This window comes from Pituophis catenifer, unplaced genomic scaffold, assembly GCF_029215685.1.
Source record: "Pituophis catenifer annectens isolate HBS135680 unplaced genomic scaffold, rPitCat1.0.hap2 SCAF_3, whole genome shotgun sequence".
Classification (NCBI taxonomy): Eukaryota; Metazoa; Chordata; class Lepidosauria; order Squamata; family Colubridae; genus Pituophis; species Pituophis catenifer.
Window position 1 is genome coordinate 25,435,388 of NW_027256883.1, and position 18,999 is coordinate 25,454,386.

An 18,999-nucleotide genomic window follows, 5' to 3' on the forward strand; every position below is an offset into this window, starting at 1 on the left:
TTAAGATGGCGGCTCGTGTGAGAGCGGGGTGCTGACCGAACCCTTTCCTGCCGTTCCTGCGCCCCGCGTTGCCCGGTTTTTCTCCCTTCCCTCGTGCGGAGCGAAGGCTCCCGAGTGTGACCGCGACACCCTGAAGGAGACGCCAAGTTCCCCCTCGCCCGTCCTTCCTCCCGCCCCCCCTCCATTTCCTCCTTGTGCGCCTGGCCCCTGCCCGCCTCCCTCCAGGGAGGGGGAGCAAAACATGACATCGATCCACTTCGTGGTGCACCCGCTGCCGGGCACCGAGGACCAGCTCAATGACAGGTGAGGCGGGAGGGGAGCCCGGTCAGTGCCCCCCGGGGAGGAGGAGGAGGAGGAGGAGGAGAAGATGAGGGAGGAGCCCCCCGTGCGTGAGGGGAGGAGCCCCGGTAATGTGGGTAGCGAGCGCGGAGGGCTGGAGGTGAAATGCCGGGAGGGGGCCTCGAAGCGGGAGCTCTTTTCCCCGCGGACTCGTTTCCTCTCGCCCTCCGGGAGCGTTGAAAGCGAAGGCCGCGTGGATGTAGCTTGCCCGAGCCACCCCTCCAGGGCACCTCGTCGCTTCATTTACGGCGGAAAAGTTGCAGTGTTGGACTTGCTTATTTGAATTCAGCACGTCCAGCCGGGGTTGTGGGTTGAGATCCAGCAGGAAAACGAGTCGACTAGTTTTGGTTTAGGTGGAATCTGGAAAAGATGGGCTGGACTCCGTCCTTCCAGATTCTCTCGCCATTGCTGAACAAGGGGTGGTGGGCGAGGGGGGAGGGAAGATTGGGGGCTGGGGCAATTTCATATTTTGTATAGTTGTGATTGTGAGTTGCCCTCCTGCTGCCTTGGATGGCATGAAAATATGGATTTGCAGTATGATGATCCCGTCGGGCTTTAGGACCATAATGGATCTTTTTATTTCTTGCGGTGTCGCCCATAGGATCAAAAATCTGTAGCTTCAGGATTTTTCCTGACCACCTTTTAGAATGTTCTGGGATGCTTTTTGTCTTTTCGGTTTATAATTTTTAGTTTTCCATATTGCAGTTTGCAATGGGTTATATTTTGTATCATAATTTATTGTTAAGCTCTGTAGCTTTTTTTTTTTGGTAGAGTACTGAATGTAATTCAAGTCCCTGTTGATTGATATCATGCAATGCATTTCTGTGCCACTGATTTAGGATAGCATACAAAAGGATATCTGCTATGAGTAACCTGAGATTATTTCAAGATGAATTTGCCTCCCACTCCCAAATGACTGAAACAAAATGAAAATGCTGAAGGACAAGCATAGATCGGTGTGGGAATTGCATCTCATCCAAATTACAGTATGACTGACCATAAACCAGAAAGGGGATCTATAGTTTAAAATGTCTTGGTTGGGTGTGGTTTCTTGAATGACCTACTGACACATTTTGTACTGCAGTGCCATTTACTGAGAAAAAGGATGATGCTTCAGGGATTGGTCTACAGCTTCAATATTACTTTGAGCTGGCATATTGTTTCTAACATAGACTTACCGAGTAGTGGAGATAAGAATTTGATTGTGTGAAAGACCTTTATGAAGCTACTTGATTCTAAAACTCTTCATACTTAAAAAGGACCCATTGGGTTCTGTGAGAATTTCTTCATAGTTTTTTATTGCCTTTCTAGGATTTATTGTGTTTTCTAAGAGGCTTTTTAATAAAGTACAGAAGTTAAATATAAAGGATTTTTCTTCAGTGTATTATACTTTTATTACACATTATATTATGTATTATTATACATGCTCTATGTATTATACATACATATTATACATACATATTATTATACATTATTGTATATCTTTGTAGCATACCTGTATTACAGCACCTAGTAGTGACAGGGAGGTAGAGAGAACCCATTCAAATGCTAATATTTCAGATATAGTGTCATTATTTTTTTTCTTTTCATTTCTCTCTTCACATCTACAAATGTTTAAAAATCATTTAATTCTTAAGCAGGTAGTCCTCACTTGAAAACCAAGGCAGTTTTTATGTATTGTCACTGGGTAAGTAACTTACCTGTGATTTACATTGATATAACCACCTAGATTGTATAAATGTAAAGAATATGTAATAAAAGGTACTTGCTATTGTAATATTGTAAGATTTTCTGTTTTTTCCCCCAGAGATAATTGATAATGACATACAGTAGATGTAGTAAAATACATTGTCGTGATGTCACAAGAAATGACAAGTGATACAACACTTCATGGGTGGAGAGTATGGGATGCTTTGCAGCAACATCCTTGAGTTTCCTCTGAGTTTTAATTCTATTCATACTCTTAATAACTATTGACACTGCCTTTGTTTAATGATACATAGAGCAAATTAGTGGACTGCATTTCATTCTCATGTGAATTTGGTCTGGGTGATTTAGTTTATAGATCAGAGAAACATGTGAACCAGATAAATTGTAGAAACTATGATATATGAACCTGAAAAGTTTTGTGCTTAGCTTGTTCACAATATTTCATTGATATTTAAACAAATTAAATCCATATTAATTGAATTTAATTTCCACTGAAATTAGTGGAAATAGAAGTCATATTTAGTGTTGATGAAATCTAATCAACACTAATCAATCTGTGTTGCTTTTACAAAACTTGAAATATAAAAATGTGAATGTTATGCTAGACTTCGTTTTAAAGATACAACATATTAAATGAAAAAAATATTTCCTGCCAGCGAGTTTTAAGGAGAATGTGGATTACTGGATCATAAAAAGGATTTTTTAAAAGTTTATGAAAAATGTATATTCTGAACATTAAAATGTGTGTAACAATCTAAAATCCTATATACATGGGAACAGGTTATCTGCAGGACTGTTTCTCCCTAACCCTTCCCCCTAGGGTCTTTGCTTGTCCCACCAAAGCAGATACGGTAGGTAGGTTCCAGGTGTCTTACCTTAAAGACTGTCACCTTATGGGTCCTCAGAAGTTTGACTTTTCCATGGCAGCCTGTGTGGAACATCCTTCACATGACATTTGAAGGACCCCTACTCTTTTAACCTTTTGGAGAACATTCAAGACCTGAGTCTTCTCCCAGGCACTGGAATTGGGTGAAGTCTGAGCAGGATGAGAATATGATAGGTTGCATCAGTGGAGTATGGTTGCAGCACCAGCTTTTTTTGGTTTTGTTTTCTGGGTTTACTGAGTTACAAGCTGCCCAGTATTTAGTTTCAAGATATGCAGCTATAGAAATATTTAAAATAAATAAAATAAATGATGTAGTCCATATTGAAGATTTATATTACTGTTTGTAGTCTTTGCAGGATCGCTGCTGTAATCCCCTTGAAATATATGGAGAATATATTAGTATATATCTGTCAGACCTGGAAGTCATCTTTTACTTTTGAGCCTTCAGGCCTGCCACAATTTCTATATGGGGATAATGGGAGGAGGATTGTATGGAGTAGGTGATATGTAGTAGTCTAAATAACATTCTTTCCAGAAGGTCAAGGCTGCTTTGCCCTGCAGCTGCAATGGAGTGACTGGAAGGCATCGTCAGATTTGGATGGTGCCTGATTGGGTCGTATGATGGACATGTGGGTGCTGGGCAGGGACTTGAATTTTCTTTTGGGTGGAGAAAACCCAGAAGTTCTCAGATTCGGGTTTTCACAGATGTGCCAATATGACATCTCTAATAAATTGTAGCTTTGAGGAAATCCAAGATTCGGAGTTTCTTTTCGTTGGGGGTGTTACTTGGAACCCTGACAATAACTTTTCCTCTCTCTTCAAAAAATATACATTGGTTCAAATTTAAATATAATTACCCCATTTGCCTTTCTACCTCAAGAAATTGTGAATTCAATATGTAAACATATCACATTTTTAATAATAGTCATCTAACAAAAATAACTTTGAAATTATCTAGTTTGACTGGTATGGCTCAATTTATTACATCAGAATTTCCATTGTTTTAAAAATGCAATAAAAGTGCTGAAGTTATAGTGAAAATCTTTTGTATAAATTTTCTTCTGTGTCTATACTCTAGCTGATATTCATGTTTTTAAAGAGTGTATGGATATGGCTGGAGAGTGTGCATTTGACTTGGCATAATGAGTAGATAAGTAAATGGGACCACATTGACTTGGAAAATGTCTACTCTTGTTTGTTATATGATTAACCTTCAATCTTCATGTAGTTATCTTCCAAACTTTTATATTTTGCCAATATTTTTATTTCATTGTGACATCCAAAACTAAAAAAACCAACACCACACACATGGCTGAGTTAACACATAATGCTAAGTGATGATGTGGTTAGTTTATTTTAAAACTTAGTGTGTTGTGTGACCCTGGTCAGTATATTAAAACAGGTCTTTTAGTACTGTATTATTGTTTTCAAGGCTTTAGATATGACTATAATCCATTAATTTTCAATGGCCTTGTAGTCATTAAAATGTACATTTTCTTTCCCCCAACTCAAGAATCAGATAATCAGGATTTATTGCTGCTCTCTGTATTACAGGCATCGTTCTGTAATGCAATTCTCTATTTGGTAATAAAGGCTGTAATTATTTTTTTGATGTATTTTGGAAAAGCATGGAATATTTCAGAAATGCAGTGAAAAAAGAATCTTTGAATTCCTACCCATGTGTGGGGTAGTTGAGAATTTTCCCCATAGACTAAGTGTTATGAATATCTCTTCTGGGAAGGAAACTAGAGCAAGACATTGTAGCATGACAAATTGTAAACTTGTAGATAAGATATTTTGATTGAAGTTGCATAAAATAAAATAATTAGCTTTTGTAAGGAATTTATTATGCATTATTTCTTGAAAATAGTGAATTCCTTAAAAATATTATGAAGCGAGAAATCTTGGTTTCTTCTACTTCTCTTCTTAGGTGTGACTAATACGAGTAAATGAAATTGTAATATTTTTCCCTAAATTATACTAATCCCATGATAATAGAAGGTAGGGTTTTTGCAGTTTCCAGACCCTCAGCCATTGGTGGGGGTTATGAGGGATATAATTGCTTACATTGCCCTAAAAGTTTCTCTGAATAAAAACATAATTCCCATTAAATTAAAATAAAATGTAGCTGTTAAAGACAAGGATTAAAAAAAGATATAACTCAAATCTGGTTTAGTGGTATAGCTGCTCAAAAACAAACAGCAAAAGTGGGTAATTAAAAGGTGTAAGAGAATAAAACTGGTTCCAGGGCTGAAAATAAGCAGGTAAGGACCAAGTGGATTTTCTTAAAGGTGTTTCCAATTGGAACTACCATAGAACAGTCTGTCCCTCAATGGGTAACTTGCTGAACTTTGGAACAGATCTTTGGAATTGCTCAAGTTACTGGAGTTATCAGGTTATTCATCAGCATGGCCTAAATTTTTCTGGACTTGTATTTCTTAGCCTAGCTTTCATACAATAGGTTTCTAGAAACTAGACAAATTCTGAATCATTTTTGAAACTCACTACTGGTTCTCTTCTCCCACTCCCATCCTGTTAAGTAGCTATGGGGTGATATTTGAATATTAAAAATAGGAGACTGTCCTGGTAGTGATGTTTATCATGTCAGAGTGTACTGGAAGTGAATAATAATAAGAGCATTTCTTTTTGAACCTTAAATACAGCAATAGACAGCACACTTTTTGTTTCATCAGAGTCATATTCTTGTGAGTTGGTTGTACTTAAAAAAATGTTCAAGGAATTAAAATATCTTAAAAATTGCATTTTTCATGTGGTTATGTTAAATGCTTTTCTGTTACTTATTACGGTACTTACTTGCTTTTGTCTACTTTTACTCTAAAATTAATAAGCCCGTAAGGCTAAAATTTGAGCAGTTAATACTCAATTGTCCTGGCAATTATTTTCAAGCAACAAATATTGATTTGGGTTACTATATGTTAGATTTTCTCATTAATAAAAGACTAAATAGATTTGATCCAGTCTACTGCAGCTCAGCGGCTCTTGTTTTCCTGTTTTCTAACTTATTTTCATTTACGGTAATATACCAGGCTATTGTGAGATATTCAGAAATGTTTGTATTTATTTTATATTCTCATTTAGCTTATTATTGGCTGAATCAGAAAATGTAAGTTGGACGTTGCATGCCTTAACTGAGTAGCTTTGACAGTGACCTGGCAGAAATTTGAGAGAATCTCAGAAATCTTGGTTAAATTTTATATTAATGGTTCTTTCATAGTAGCCTCTTTAAATTTTGTGATATGACTTGGTCCAGGGAAAGCCTAAATGGGGTCTCCATTGTATTAATACTTGTATGTTTATTTATTAGATATTTGAACTGCTGCAAGATAAAAACATCCCAAATGCAACAATATAAAGTAAAAGAGTGAAATCATAAAACATTAATTTAATTTAAAATGGTACTCTAATTCCCTTTTGCCGGCTCTGACATTTATTAAACAATTCTTCAGAAAAAATCTACTTTAACCAGCTTCTGGAAGGTCCACAAGATTGTGGCAATACACACTTTCTCTGGAGGACTGTTCCATAAAATGGGAGCCCCCTTCCCTCTACGTTTTGTAGGTGGCTATAAGTGTCAGCTGTTTTCCCATGTAGTTCATTGGTTAATTCTGTTTGCCAAGTCATATAAGGCTTTATAGTTTAAAGACAGCACTTAAAATTGCACTGTGTGTGTGTGTGTGTGTGTGTGTGTGTGTATAGAGAGAGAGGGAGAGAGACAGAGAGGGAGGGAGACAGACAGAGAGAGACAGAGAGTACGTGCGCGTGCGCACATGGGAGTGTCATGTTTATGTAGGGTATATTGGTGACCTTTTGAGAACTGTATTCAACGAAATTTCATTTTAACATATGATGGTTAGTGTACATTTAAAGCAGTAGTGGGTTCCACTTACCTTCACCACTGGTTCAGAACTGTGAACACGTGCACGTGCTCGCTTTGCTCATGCTCAGTGCTTCTGTGCGTGCACAGAACCTTCTGTACATGCGCAGAGTGTCCATGATGACACCTAGGCGGGTGGACAGAGCTTCCCGCTGTTGCCACTACCGGTTCTCTCAAACTGGGGCGAACCGGTAGAAACCTGCCACTGATTTAAAGTGACAATAACATTATTCTAAGACTAAGTTGTGCTTAAAAACTTGTTGCCTTATTCAGGGGGCTCTGTGAGTCTGAATGGGAGGAAAAGATTGAAACTAGTAGGACTGAATAACTGTTAGTCTTGGGACTTCCGGACCTGAGACTTACCCTCTTTTTGAGTAGGGTAGCATTTTCCCAGATGGGATCCACCCCACCCTGGGTTCCTGCTCAAAGAGCAGGTAGCAATCTTGGCTAGGAGAACCGTTGTGCATATCCATCTTGTGTGCCAATTCCACTCATTCTTAGATCAGGAACTCCTATGTTCTCCACTTACAACCAGTCACTTAACAGCCATTCAAAGTTATGATGGTTTCAGAAAGAGTAGTTTATGCCCATATAGCACTTCCAGCTATCATAAAATGTCATACACACCTGGTCACATAACTGCATTTTGGATGTTTGGCAACTGGCTTGTATTTATGACTGGTTGCAGTATCCTATGGTAACAGGACTTTTTGTGACAGCAAAAAACATAGTTCTGGGACAGTGGATTCACTTAGCAACTGTCATAAAAACAATTGAAAAATCATGTCTCTATCACATGGCTTCCTTGATTTACGTCCACAACTTGTGAAATTTCAGATCTAAATTGTGGTTGTGAGTTGAGGACTATCTGTACTGATTTTTTGGTTGTCTTCCATCTGAATTATTGCAGTGCAGTCTATGGCTGTCCTTGAAGCTTCAGCTGATCCAGAATTTCAGTAGTTACTGGTATGCCTTGATAGGTCTCTGTTTTGCAAGATAACAGTGTTTCCTATTGCAATTCAAAATGCTGGTTGTCATGGACCAGTGCCAAGTTATTTGCAGGATAACCTGTCTCCGGTTATTTCTGCCTGTCTTTTGAGATTTGACCGGGTGGGTAGGCTATGTGTCCCTTATATCAAAGAACATTATCTGATGAAGCCCAGGAAACAGGCTTTCTCTATCACTGCATCTACTCTGTGCACTAGGACTAGAGGTGACATGATAGCAGTGTTCCAGTATCTAAGGGAAGACGGGGGCAGTCTATTCTCCAAACCACCTGAAGGCAGGACAAGAAGCAATAGATGGAAATTAATCAAGGAGAAATCCAGCCTAGAAATAAAGAGAAATTTCTTGACAGTGAGAACAATTAATCAGTAGAATGGCTTGCCTTCAGAAGTTGTGAATGAGCCATCATTGGAGGTTTTAAAGAAGACATTGGATAACCATTTGTATGAAGTGGTGTAGGGTTTCCTGCTTGAGCTAGGGGTTGGACTAGAAGACCTCCAAGGTCCTTTCTATTATTCTCTTACTCTATGCCAGGCTGCAGCCCATTTGGAACCGGGCCTTGGAAGTGGTGGGCGAGTGCATGCAAAATTGCATTTGTGAAAGTGGCACATGTGCAAGCAAAACCATACCCTCTCCCCCCCTTGCTGTCGTCTCCACTTGTCCGCTGAACTGGAAAGGTTGGGGAACGCTGTTCTATGGAAGAGCATCTCTTCTGACATTCCAATTATGGGGACCTTGCTGGTCTTTTGTAAGGTGCTAAGACTTAGTTCTTCCCCTGGCCAGTGTTCTAGGATGCTGGGTAAGGCTGTCTTCAACAAATAGATCGTGTAGCCTATGAAACATCCAAGCATGAAATATGTTGCTTTAATTGTTTTTGATTATTTATGATTGATTGATATTCATTGTTAACTCCACAGAGTCATAGGGCAAGTGAACAGTCATGTAAGTGGCATAAATAGTAAATAACTCCACCATAAATGTAGTTAAATTCCAATATCTTGTAACTTTATTTTTTCCTCAGTTGAAATTGATTAGATTGATTCAGACGTCATAAAAATGTGTAAGCTTTTAAGAACTCAAAAGCTCTTTATTCAGTCAGATGAGATAAAAGTAAATTAAAAGGGAGGAGGGGGAGAGAATGGTTTGTGTTGCAAATTCTGCATAGTAAACCTTAGGCTAGAAAGTTAGTGAAAACAAAAAATAACTTAGACCTGTGATTGTAAAAAAAAGCTTTTTGGAAGGAAGAAATGAACTGGAATTGAAAATATCAGATCCAGTTCACTAGAGAAGACACAGGTGCTTTACTAGGTGGAAAACAAAAATCCTCAGCTAGCATATATAGTACTAAATTTTCCCATCCTAAGGGAAAATCCCTATCCCTTTGATAGCACCTCTGCTGCTTCAGGGTAGTAGATCTTGTAGCTCGGGGAGCAGGATGTTGACAGATGTTCAACAACCTGGTCCTGCAGAGACAGCTAGAAGCCGGTATTAGCTTTAGCAGCTTCTCTTGCAATGGGTGCTTATTTACGTGTAGAACATTCTCACAAAATGTATTTATTTAGTTCTGAGTACATTTGCTGTAACATTCATATTTTTAATTTCGATTCTTCACTTCCTTTTCCTTTAAAAATTATACATGGTTATACAAGTAGCTCTCAGTTTATGACATCAATTATGACCGGAATTGCTATACATTTGTGATAGTTGTATTTTATATTCCAGGAGATGGCAGTAATTGACACCTCAAAGATAAATTTGGGAAAACTTGGTCAAAGCTCAGAATGAATGCAATCTAGAGAAAAAATTGTTATAATAAGTGACATAACTAGTTGGGTGGTAAGAAGGTAAGAGTGTATGGAAAAGGTGATAGATCATTCACAAGGATTGGGAATTGTGGTTTGGAAAGTATTTAGCAAAAAGTCTGTTTCTACTACATGGTTTAAGAATAAGTCAATTTACATGTACTTAAGGCAAAAGAATTAACAATATCTAGCAGTATGATCAATCTTTTGTTAACGATGAAATAATGAGAGAATCGGTAAGGATGCAAGAGGAATGATTTTGTCTGGAATGGTATATGGTCTCCTGCTTGAGCCGGTGTTTTGATTAGAAGACCTCCAAAGTCCCTTCCCCTTTGTTATTCTGTATTTTAAATGTGAGATGGATCATTTCTATACAGCATCAAAACTGGATCTTGGGGGTGGGGGGGAACAGGGAAGAAAAGATAGAAAATGGAATGGAAAATAGATGGAAAGAAAGAGAATATATAAACTGGTTGGACTAGAATAAAGAAATGTTATAGAGTGCCACATAAGCATGAAAATGATACTTGGGGAAAATGTGGGAGAGAAAAAAATACATGTAAAAGAATGATGCAAAAAATCAGAACTAGAAAAAAAATAATGCATAACTATTGCTGAGAATGTTGACAAAGAGAACAAATATTCATGAAGGAAAGCATGTCCCAGGACTGACCAGATTGGATCCTACAGAACAAATATTGATATTAAAATAAGCATAAAAAAATGCAGAGCAGTTTGATGGAAATAAAAATTATTTTGGAAGTGAATGAAGAGGGCTAAACAAAGAACTTCAAATAGATGGAATTAAATTTTTTAAAAATAGAAAATGATTTGGGGTGAAAATTAAGGAAATCTTGGAAGCACATGTGAAACTAGAAAACAAATGCAAGTTACGACCACTTGTTCAGCAATCATTCAAAATTACAACAGAGATGAAAGAAAGACTTACGATTGATCCATGAAGTTGCAACTGTTACAGCTTCCCCAGAGTCACCTGATTGCATTCTGGGTGTTGGAGTGCCAAGAAAAATCAATAGGGAAGCTGGCAGAGAAAATTACACTTTTTCTTTTGAGCCCCAATACAGAGTACTAGATCCCAGGATAGCAGCCAGAACTGCCCTCTCTAAGTAATGCAGTCACATAATATTGTGCTTTGCAACTACATCACTTGGCGATGGCAATCTTTGTCATGGTTGCCATTGTAACCCGAGGACTATCTATAAATGAAAAATCAATGGTTAGAAAATTATTTTAAAATGCTAAATGAATATTGAAAAATCCCAGGGATCTCATACTCTGTAGCAATCCTGTCTTCCTACACTCAGTGTTGAGCCTGTGGAACCTGACTGTCCACCTATGGCCTGTGTACCCAGTGCTCACTTGTGGCATTGCTGGCCTACCTGTGTTCTCCAGAGCCCACGTGTGCCTCTGCTTGTGACTTGTGGCATTCTTCCACCCTCCCATGACACTCATGCACTTCTCTGTGCTCCTTATCTGGAACTCCCGCCTCTTCCCACTTAGCCTATGTGGTCTTTAGGTTATGACAACAACCAGGACTGCTGGGCTTGCCAATTGCTAAATGATGCGATGACATGATACCACATTTTCATCCACAACACTTAGCGACAGCAATCTCTGTTGTAACTGAATGATTACCTATATGATACTGTCCAAGGAAAATGTAGTAAATAGAAAGTTCTTTAAATATACTAGTTGAATGTTGAAAATTGGAAAGCGTCCAGATTTAAATGATGTAACTGAAAAACGAAGAATAGAAAACTGGTTTGCTTATGGAATCTCAAATCTTTTCACTTTCTTTAAATCAACAAATATATAATAAACACAATTGTTCCCATGATTTGTGCGTATGTCGTGTTGAAGAATGGTTGGCGAATACAGTAAGAGTGATATGATGGAACTAGAGCAGGAGTCCCCAACTCCCGGTCCGTGGACCACCCCCGGTCCACAGCATGCCAGAAACGGGGTCATGCAAACAAGCGAAGGCCTATCCATGGGATGCAGGCAGCACACAAAACCATGCTCCCTCTGGTCCCCAGAAAAGCCTTTCTCCACAGAACTGGTCCCTGGTGCCCAAAAGGTTGGAGGCTGTTGAACTAGAGAATGCCCTTTAATAAAGGGAATGCTTAGCAGATGATTTCAGAATTGAGCAGGAAATAAGATTTGGTGGTGCAGTATCACCTTGACTGTTTAATATATGTAGGGATAAATACATAAAAATGTTTGTGACTTTTGAGATGTTTTAGTCAGGGACATGACTGTATATATGAAGTTTTGATAGTGGCTGAAGCTGTACTGTTGGCTGAGAATCTGAATGATTTGCAGTAATATTCAATTGTATGCCTAGAAAATAATTTATTGAAGACCAAAGTAATTGTGTTTGATGATGAAAATGGAATATATAGTTATAATTTTTCACAAAATTATGTATTAGAATACAGCATAGGATTTATATAAAGATTATATATATATATATGGAAAATTTAGGATGTATAAATGCTGTCAGAAGTGTAGTAGATAGTATGTGATCTGTAGTGGGCAATGAATTAATGTCAAAAGAAGAATACAAGCAGTGTATGAAGCAATGCATGGACATGATAGAAGCAAGGAGGTTTACCTGGATAAACTGGTATAGAGAGGTACAGTAAAAGTTGCTTGTGTAACTTGATTTTACCTATTTTTTTCTTATGCCTTAATTTATTTGGCTGGCTACCTTGTAATCCTTTTTTGTGCTTTGCAGAAAGTTCCTTGCTCTGAAAGGGAATGATTGATGTGTATGTAGTTATGTACACTATATAAACATTAATTAGTATGTGTGATTTGTTCTGATTTTGTTACCAGGATACCTGTTAAACTGCAGTTCTGCCTTATACAGGTAGACCTTGACATATGACCTTTCATTCAGTGAACATTCAATATTAAAAACAGACTTTGAAATCATGCTCTAAGTTATGACTGTTTCAGTGCTCCTGTACTCATGTGATTACAATTCAGGTGCTTGGCAGCCCTGCTGTAATTCCCCTCACCCAATTATTTCTTCCCGCCCTCCCATCTATACACTTTTGGCTGCCTGCCCCCTGCCTTGTGGGATAGCAAGCAGTCCCTAGAACGGTGTGGCTCTGGGACTATTTTCTATGCCTTGGAAGGTCAGTCTGTCCCAGCAAGCACCAGCATTGGTTCACTCCCCACTTGCCTTCTCTTCCAGTTCACTGCACCAATCATTCATCTTCATGCCCAGCCACTGTGGCTGATGAAGAAGCACCTGGCTCCCTTTGCTGTCTTTCTTTTCAGAACCAGCTTCGCTGGCTAATATTCTACATTTGGCCCTGAGCCTTTTGTTAAGTGGTGCTGTTTTCATAAAGTTGTGCTAACTTCAGAACATCTTCGAAAGGATGCCACAGCTTGCTTTGGATAGCTGGCTTTGGACACCTTTGGAAAATTGTAATGATTATCTGTAGTATTAACGACTACAATAGAGAGTTGCAGTCATTGTGAATTGTGGTTGCTAAGTGAAGGGGTACAGTGATGTCTTGCTTTATAACCACATCACTTAGAGGCTGAAATCCTGATCTCAATTGTGGTCATAGGTTGAGGATTACTTGTAAGGTTTCTGAAAGCACATAAAATGTGTTTGATTTGGCACAATACTGGATGGCGCAATACTGGAAGAAGGAAGAATTGCCTACTATTGAAGAATGGACATTAAAAGTGGCAAATTTGGCAGAAATGGCGAAAATTTCAGCATATTTGAAAGATCATTCACAAGAAAGATATATATCGGAATGGAGAAGATGGATTGATTATATTCGAAACAAATATCGAACTAAAAAGTATCAAATAGCTTATGAATGAATAGAAAAGTTAAGAGTGTATATTTAGTTAAGTAAAAGGCGAGTTAAAGTGTCGGTGGGGGGGATAGTTAGTTAGCTTAGCTTAGCATATGATTGTTAATTGTTTTACCCTGTATTTTGTTCTGGGAAGTCCGGGGAAGGGGTAGGGGGGAAAGGAAGTGGGGGGGGGGAAAGGGGAAATATTTGATTTTTTTTTCTTTTTTGTAAAACTTTTCAATAAAAAAAATGTGTTTGATTAATACATGTTTATATTTGCTAAAATATGCATTGTTTTCTCTTACAGGTTAAGAGAAGTTTCAGAAAAGCTCAACAAGTACAACTTAAATAGGTGAGGAATCTTTACTGTTTCAATTCTGAATTTGTAAATTTGGTATCTTCAAGCTTATTTTTCTTCTCAGCTACCTAATGGGTTGGGCACTAAGGGATGAAGGAGAAGTAGGTGTGTGTACCCATGTGGCTGTATGTTTGTGTTAAACTCTTCATTGGATTCCAGGCTGACTACAACTTGGAACGCAAAGGTTTGGTTTGATTGGTTTCAATAGATCTAAAAATGGACTGCCATAACATGACCTGTAGCCACTGTATTTCAAAATCTTTTTTGTTCTGTATGTGGATATATAGATATCTGTGATACATTGAATTCCTATGTAACAAATGAAATCAGATGTTTGTAAAAAATAAATATGACTAAACACAAGATGATAGCGATACCCCTTTATTTAAAAATAGGTTTTTTCTTCATCAAGTTGTTCAGCTAAAAATATTTATTGGAAGTTCTACTAGAAAAGAAAAAGGGAATAATAAAAAAGCAAGAGAAAGAAAGATACCTAAAGAAGCAATCTTCCTTGTGGCTGTACAATCATAGCAATTACCAACTCCTCCGTCCTATATTGCATATCATAGTTCCCGTCTTCCAATAAACAAACCTCCTAATCAATAAACCCCAAAATTAGCAGTTTACTTTGATGCGTTTTCAATGAAGAAACCTTTATAGAGAATTTCCAGAAGTGTCTTTGTTTTTTAAATGTAACAATTGAAAATAAATTTTGAGATAGCAATTCATGTTATAACACAAACTACTTCTTTTATTTCTTAAAGCAAGAGTGTTTCACTCATGGGATTTTTCTTTTTTTCTTCTTCTTTTTCAGCCATCCTCCTTTGAATGTATTGGAACAGGCAACAATTAAACAGTGTGTAGTGGGACCAAATCATGCTGCATTTCTTCTTGAGGTAAATTGCACACATTAGGCTGCAATTAAAATATCCTGGTTGTATAATTAAATTTAGTTGTTCAAGGTTAGACCAACTTAATAATTGCTAAAAAATGTTAATAATGCAATTTAAGTATAATGTTTAATAGACACTCTGTTTCTTCAATTTTAGGATGGTAGAGTCTGCAGAATTGGCTTTTTAGTTCAGCCAGACAGATTAGAATTGGGTAAACCTGATAACAATGATGGGTAAGAGCTACTTTTGTTCTGATTTGTAACAAGTATCAAATATTTTAATCCACTTTGTTTTTAAACGTTACTCATTTGGATTGTTAACAGAATTGAAAATAAACATGGGATAATTTTTAAAAAATATTTTGATGTACCTTTCTGATGATGATTTTATAGATTGCTAAAATTAGTTCGAACCTATTTCCTTATAAATAATAAAGACATGAATCATAAATGTTAAAAACAATTTAGATGTCCTAACCAACATTGACTGCTGAATTGAATAGTCTTAATAGAACTGAATTGACATTATATTTTCATTTATGATGTTACACTTCTCAGGATATGTTTTCTGAATCCACATTTTTATCCTGAGTTTTTAAAAGGATATAGGAGTATTACATTAATTCAAGTCTGGGATTAAAAGCAAAAGTTTGAAATTTGATTATGTTAATCTATAGTCTAACACATAGTAATTCATTTGAACACATACAGAATAGTTTCACCATGACAGTTAATACTACTTTTGTAATAAAACATTTTCTAATAAAAGAACTGTATTGGCATGCTTTGCATGCTTTTCCTTGGTCCCTGTTAGATTGTCATATCCTTTAGCTAAGTTTGGAAGATTCCCCAAGGGTGTTGCTTAAGCTGGTGTGTTACCAGACTAAGTCCCTGAGAATTTAAACCTGGGATTCCAGGGCTTGTTTTTAACCCATTTGGGATTGTATTGTAACTGATCTACCATCTTTTACTTTCAGTTCAAAGTTGAGCAGTGGCTCAGGGGCAGGAAGGACATCCAGGCCAGGCAGGACTAGTGATTCCCCATGGTTTCTGTCTGGTTCTGAAACTCTGGGCAGACTGGCAGGCAACACCCTTGGGTAAGTTTTGATAGGATTGAGGCTGCATCCTGTTTGTATACCATGGTTATAAAAGTTTACCTTGGTTATGTGTGAATATGCATAACATCATATCCATATCTTTGAATATTCCATATTCCAATGCAGCGGTGATTTAGGTAGTTTTCTTTAAATGCTATTAAGAAAGATTTTATATTTCATCAATATAAACTTAGATTTTGAAGTAATATTTAATCTACAAGTAGTCCTCTGTTTACAACCATTTGTTTAAATACCTTTCAAAGTTATAACGGCACTGAAAACAGTGTCTTACAATTGGTCCTCGAACGTACGACCGTTGCAGCATCCCCCCAGTCACATGATCAAAATTCAGGCGCTTGGCAAGCGGCATGTATTTATGATGATTGCAGAGTTTCGGAGTCATGCGATCGCCATTTGCAACCTTCCCCGCCAATTTCAACAAGCAAAGTCAATGGGGGAAAATGGATTCGTTTAACATCTGTGTTATTTGCTGCAGTAATTCACTCAACAACTGTGGCAAAAAAGCTTATAAAAATCAAGCATGACTTACGTAACCACAGCCTTATTTAACAACAGAAATTCCGGTCCCAATTATAGACATAATTTGCGGGCTACCTGTACTTTATTTTTTAATTATAGGTAGTTTAGATTTTTTTTCATCAATAGCAATAAATATTTTAGATGAATATATGTCCTGCATATTTTTCCATGCAATACCAGTATTAAAAATACACTTGGAAAGCTTTTTAGGAGAAATATTTGAAGATATGTGTTGTTTTGTGTTCTAATTTATTGTTGCTTTTTTTGTTGAATAAAGCTAGCATGATTTATAAATGATTCATGATAGCATTTCTAGTTAGAATTGTAACTAAAATCATTTGAAACACTTATGTTTAACTTCTGTTGTGTTGTTCTAGAATATATCACTCAGTTTTAAAGATAGTGGTTATGAGCAGCTGCTAGTATAGATTTATCTTGCTTGTGTTCTGCTAGTAAAAACAATTTAAAATGAATCCTGGCTAACATCAATGTTTTTTTTTAGATTTTTACTCATAAACATTTTAAAACAATCACTGATTTTTTAGGGGAAAAAAAAGAATATTCCTGAGATAATGTGAGATTTCTTAATATCTATGCCTAGAAAAATACTTAATGTGATAAAAATTTAAGCATATGTTATATTTAAAGTAATTGTTTTTAAATTATTTGTGGATTGATATTCGGATTGTGAAAGTCAGTGTCACATCTGCATGTGAAAAGTTAATCATATTGTCTGATGGATGGATGAATGTTGTATAGTGTTACTTTGAACAAATTACCTTTGAATCCTTTGAAACAAAGGATTTTCACCCCTAAAGTGAGCCCTCGGTGCTCAGAGAAGATATATTGGATAGCAAAGGAAAAAGAATGTGTTGCGGTGTTTCTAATCTTTTGCAAAACTGCAGAGTTAACATGAAATAACAGACTGTCTCATGGAGAGGGAACAGTTTAGTTCAGATACATGATAACTTTACAAATAATTCAGAAACATTGATCCTTTGCTTTTATTTTTTTTTTCCAGAAGTCGATGGAGCTCTGGTGTGGGAGGAAGTGGGGGAGGTTCATCTGGTAGATCATCAGCTGGAGCTAGAGATTCAAGAAGACAAACACGAGTTATTCGAACTGGACGTGACAGAGGATCTGGTCTACTGGGTAGTCAACCACAACCGGTGATTCCAGCATCTGTTATCCCAGAAGAACTCATTTCACAGGTATGAATCTCGCTTAGGATGAATTATTTAAAATTTCTATGACAAAGAAATTGGTTGCGTCAGGGAATACTATATTTTTCAGAGTATAAGACGCACTCCCCCCCAAGAGGGTGGAAATGTTGGTGCGTCATATACACCGAATACAACCATTTTTGGCCTCCCGAAGCCCCGCCCCACTTATGTTTTTTGTGAAAAATGGGCCCATTTTCCACAAAAACAGGGCATTTTTGCTCTCCCCCAACCCCCAGGAGTACTCTGCAGGCCTCCCAAACCCTCTGTGTGCCCCGTTTTTTGCAAAAAGTGTCCGTTTTTGCGAAAAATGGGGCACGCAGTGGGTTTGGGAGACCTGCAGAGTGCTCCTGGGGGCTGGGGAGGGCAAAAACCTTTTTTTTTTCCTTACTTACCTCTTCGAAATCTTAATGCGTCTTATACACTGGTGCATTTTATAGTCCAAAAAATATGGTAGTTTTAAAATAATTGATAAGCATATGCTGCATATCAAGCAAAACGAAAATGGCAGGCAGGCAAAAGAAACTGAAGCCTCTCTCCCTCTCTCTATGAGGGAGGGAGAGGGAGAGATAATGGAACAAGTTCTCCCTCAGTCTGACATCTAATAGTACTGGGCTTGTAAGTTCAAGAACTGATATTTAGTATGGATTGAAATAAGAAATTTCCATTGACAGAATTGGAAACAATTGAAAATTAGACTAGTTACTGAATATCTTTCAGGGTATGTCTACTAGTTTTGCTTGCCAATAACATAACTTATCACTCAGGCTTTTTAAAATATCTTCTTACTGCAGTATTTCCAGTGATAATTGCTATTGTAATCATACACTCTTGTCATAAAGAGTATATGTATGACAAATCTTCCAAGACAAAGAGGTTTATATCCAGGATTCACAATGGAGCAGGCAGTTGCATGTTTCCCAACTACTTTTACCTCCAAGTCACTGTATAAGTGACTCTTGGGATATTTATAGTGAAAGAGACCATTAAAATTCTTATTGAACATCTTCTTTCCAAAAGCTTGTTGATTTTCTGCAGTCAGCATCTTTACCTTGCCTCTGTAATTCATCTTGAAAAGAATAGTTGCCATAAAAATAAACTAATGGAAAAGTTGCGTGTACTTTTCTGTTTGGGTGCGTGTGTGCGTGCAGTTTGGGCATTCGGTTTCTAAAATGTTTGCCATCATTGCCCTAGAACTAGACTAAGGAAGAGGGATTTTTTGTTTGATGACTTGACCAGATTCTATATGAAAAGGAGTAAGGGAATCTTCTCATCTTAATCTTCTCCATCTCCATTCTGCTAACTACATGGCTGGGTAGAACTCATTCATTTGGAGAATAACCACAACCAGACATGTTGGAATTTAAGTGGAGAGAGTAGGGATAGGTGGAACTCTCAGGAAGGGATCTG

General features: G+C 37.4%; 1 protein-coding gene across 2 annotated transcripts in view; it reads left to right on the top strand.

The window, feature by feature from the left end:
* UBR5 (ubiquitin protein ligase E3 component n-recognin 5) overlaps positions 1–18,999 on the top strand; it is an 83,301-nt gene continuing 64,302 nt past the window's right edge. For both annotated transcript variants that reach the window (XM_070940403.1, XM_070940404.1), the window contains exons 1-6: positions 1–303; positions 13,790–13,834; positions 14,655–14,736; positions 14,890–14,966; positions 15,710–15,829; positions 17,391–17,580. In XM_070940403.1, coding sequence (XP_070796504.1) covers positions 242–303; positions 13,790–13,834; positions 14,655–14,736; positions 14,890–14,966; positions 15,710–15,829; positions 17,391–17,580 — 576 coding nt within the window. In that variant the 5' untranslated portion in view covers positions 1–241. The remainder of the gene's footprint in view (positions 304–13,789; positions 13,835–14,654; positions 14,737–14,889; positions 14,967–15,709; positions 15,830–17,390; positions 17,581–18,999) is intronic.